This window comes from Larimichthys crocea, unplaced genomic scaffold (assembly GCF_000972845.2).
Source record: "Larimichthys crocea isolate SSNF unplaced genomic scaffold, L_crocea_2.0 scaffold137, whole genome shotgun sequence".
In the NCBI taxonomy this organism is placed as follows: domain Eukaryota; kingdom Metazoa; phylum Chordata; class Actinopteri; family Sciaenidae; genus Larimichthys; species Larimichthys crocea.
Genome location: NW_020851881.1, coordinates 277820 through 280319, shown reverse-complemented (window position 1 = coordinate 280319; position 2500 = coordinate 277820). Strand labels below are relative to the sequence as shown.

At 51.6% G+C, this 2500-nt stretch overlaps 1 protein-coding gene across 19 annotated transcripts in view; it reads left to right on the top strand.

The window, feature by feature from the left end:
• Positions 1-2500, top strand: part of LOC109141272 (LIM zinc-binding domain-containing Nebulette) — a 59205-nt gene that overhangs the window by 44156 nt on the left and 12549 nt on the right. For 13 of the 19 annotated variants that reach the window (XR_003461755.1, XR_003461761.1, XR_003461762.1 and 10 more), the window contains 8 exons: positions 12-122; positions 200-310; positions 481-591; positions 709-819; positions 899-1009; positions 1091-1198; positions 1585-1695; positions 1802-1912. The exons of 1 other annotated variant lie outside the window; for it this stretch is intronic. Coding sequence is in view for 1 of the 18 variants with exons in the window: in XM_027275445.1 (XP_027131246.1) it covers positions 12-122; positions 200-310; positions 481-591; positions 709-819; positions 899-1009; positions 1091-1198; positions 1585-1695; positions 1802-1912 (885 nt within the window). In the remaining 17 variants the exon portion in view is untranslated. The remainder of the gene's footprint in view (positions 1-11; positions 123-199; positions 311-480; positions 592-708; positions 820-898; positions 1010-1090; positions 1199-1584; positions 1696-1801; positions 1913-2500) is intronic. 5 more of the 19 variants (XR_003461767.1, XR_003461771.1, XR_003461757.1 and 2 more) reach the window with 4 other exon arrangements.

Here is a 2500-nt window from a genome sequence, read left to right as displayed (position 1 = left end):
GTTTCCTTCAGAACAAGTACAAGCAGAGCGGGAAGAAGTCCATGTCGTCCAGTCTGTACGCTCAGCTGCCACAGACGGCCGAGACGCAGCTCGCCGCCAAGATGTCGGACCTGCAGAGCGAGGTGAGATCATTGAGTCTGCTTCATTCCTGATGTCTGAACGAGCTCCTCACTCTCCTCTCGTCTCTCTCTCTGTGCAGAGTAAATATAAGGAGGACGGGATCAGGAGCCTCTCGCAGAGCTTCTACTCGCAGCTTCCTGAAACTACCCAGACTCAGTTTGTTAAAACTGTCTCTGAGCTGCAGAGCGAGGTGAGGAGGCATCAGAGAAGGTTCTGTCTGCGAGGCCACAGTGCAGTCATTACCCTGCAGACAGCTGCACAACAAGAAGCTCCATCAGTAAAAGCATGACTTATCTTCGCGGTGCTGTCTGGAGATCCGTCTGCACAAACTGAATCAATAACAGCTGATGTTTCCTTCAGGCCAAGTACAAGGAGGCGAGCAGGAAGGAGGCGAGCAGCTGTCTGTACCACCAGCTGCCTGAAACTCTGGAGACGCTGCACGCTAAAGAGGCCACGGAGCTGCAGAGTCAGGTACGCATTGCATTGTTATCCAGCTTCACTTAAAGTTTGACGTGCGCTCAGGCAGGTGCATGACTGTCCAGCAGTCAGTCTCAGTCTCAGCGTCCTTTCTGTCCTCTCTCTCTCCAGCTCAGGTACAAGGAAGGAGGTAAGAAAGAGCTGAGCACCAACCTGTACTCAGCGCTGGCCGAGACAGAAGAGATGAAGCTCGCTAAAGCCGCCATGGAGCTCCAGAGCGAGGTGGGTGGACGTTTCCTCGCGACGCGCCTTCGTGGAAGAGTTGCATGCCGATCGTCATGCATGCGTGTGTGTGTTGCAGAATAAATACAAGCAGAAAGGCAGACTGGAGATCAGCAGCAGCGTCTTCCACCACATGCCGGAGACCAAAGAGATGGAGTTTGTGAAGCAGATCTCTGAACTGCAGAGCGAGGTGAGACGCTCAGACTTTGCTGCCTGTTTCCTCGCACACTTCACACTCTGCTTCATGTCTCGCTGTTGGTTTGTGTCTCAGACAAAGTACAAGAAGGACAAAGAGGATCTGCCCAACACTCTGTACTCGCTGCTGCCCGAAACTCTGCACACTCAGTTTGTCAAAGAGATGGCCGACACACACAGCGAGGTACACTCTGTGTGTCTGTGTCAACATTTCAGTGTTTCCTAACATCACCATGAATCAACAAAATATGACTTTATCTGTCTGAACATAGATTCATCTGTCTCACACGAGGCCGTTAAAGTCTTAAAGGGATAGTTTGAGTAGTTTGAAGCGAGCACAGTCTGATTGTCACTGCTGCACCTCGCCGTCAGACGGATGAATTCACTGTATCAAAAAGCCACCAGACTCTGTTGACAGAAACAGAGTCATGATGCGCTGCAGCTCACGGGTGCCTCTGGTCTAAACCGACTGCTGATGCATTGCTGGTTGCTGGTTGCTGGTTGCTGGTTGCGTTGCAGCGTGGCTGCACACTCTGCACTCGCTGATCTGATGTCGTTTTCTGTCCACAGAGTAAATACAAGGAGGCGGGTAAGAAGGAGCTGGTGAACTCTCTGTACTCTGTGCTGCCAGAGACCAAAGACACTCAACACGCCAAAGAGCAAACTCAGCTGCACAGTGAGGTAGAAAACGATCCTGCGAACACTTTAGACTCAGTGACACGGCGTCAGACACTGTGTTACACACAGGATTACAGCGGTGAGTCAAAGGTTTTGTTCTGTGTTGCAGAAAGCTTACAGGGAGGAGGGGAAGAAGGAGGCCGGCTGCAGCCTGTACGCTCTGATGCCACAAACCATCGAGACCGTGTTTGCTAAGGAGCTGACCAAGACGCAGAGCGACGTGAGTTTGTACGAGTTTCAGACTGTGAGCTCAGAGGAGGAGGAGGCGTCTCATCTGCAGCACAAAGACACGTCGGCTGTGTGTCGGTGTGTTAGTCTCAGTGTGTCTGCTGAGGCGTGAACACGCAGAGCAGCTGCTCTACAGCCCGAGGACGCAGACGCTGACCTACTGCAGGACAGACGGCAGCGGCAGGTTGAAGCTCGTGAGCAGCGTGAACATGCTGCTGACACACAGAGAAATAATATAATGTACAGACTGATGTCAAACAAACAGCTGCTTTCACATTCAGTTCTTTCTTAAAGGATGGACTGTGTTTGTCCTCCTGCTCGTCTCTGGGTCACAGATCAGTTGTCCAGTCGTTACACGCTCCAGTTGGCATTACAATGCTCGGTCAACAGACATGAAACCAGAAAGCATCGGCCCAGTGCCCCAGTTTACCCCGAGCTTTGATTTGCTGCCTGACACCGAACAATCATCCTGAGTCTGTTCATCAGACTGCAGCTTGGTTTGAACACGTCTCCATAAGTCCCCATGTCTTCAGATCGTTGCTTTAGACATTGTTCAGAAGCAGACTCACTCAGTGTCTCT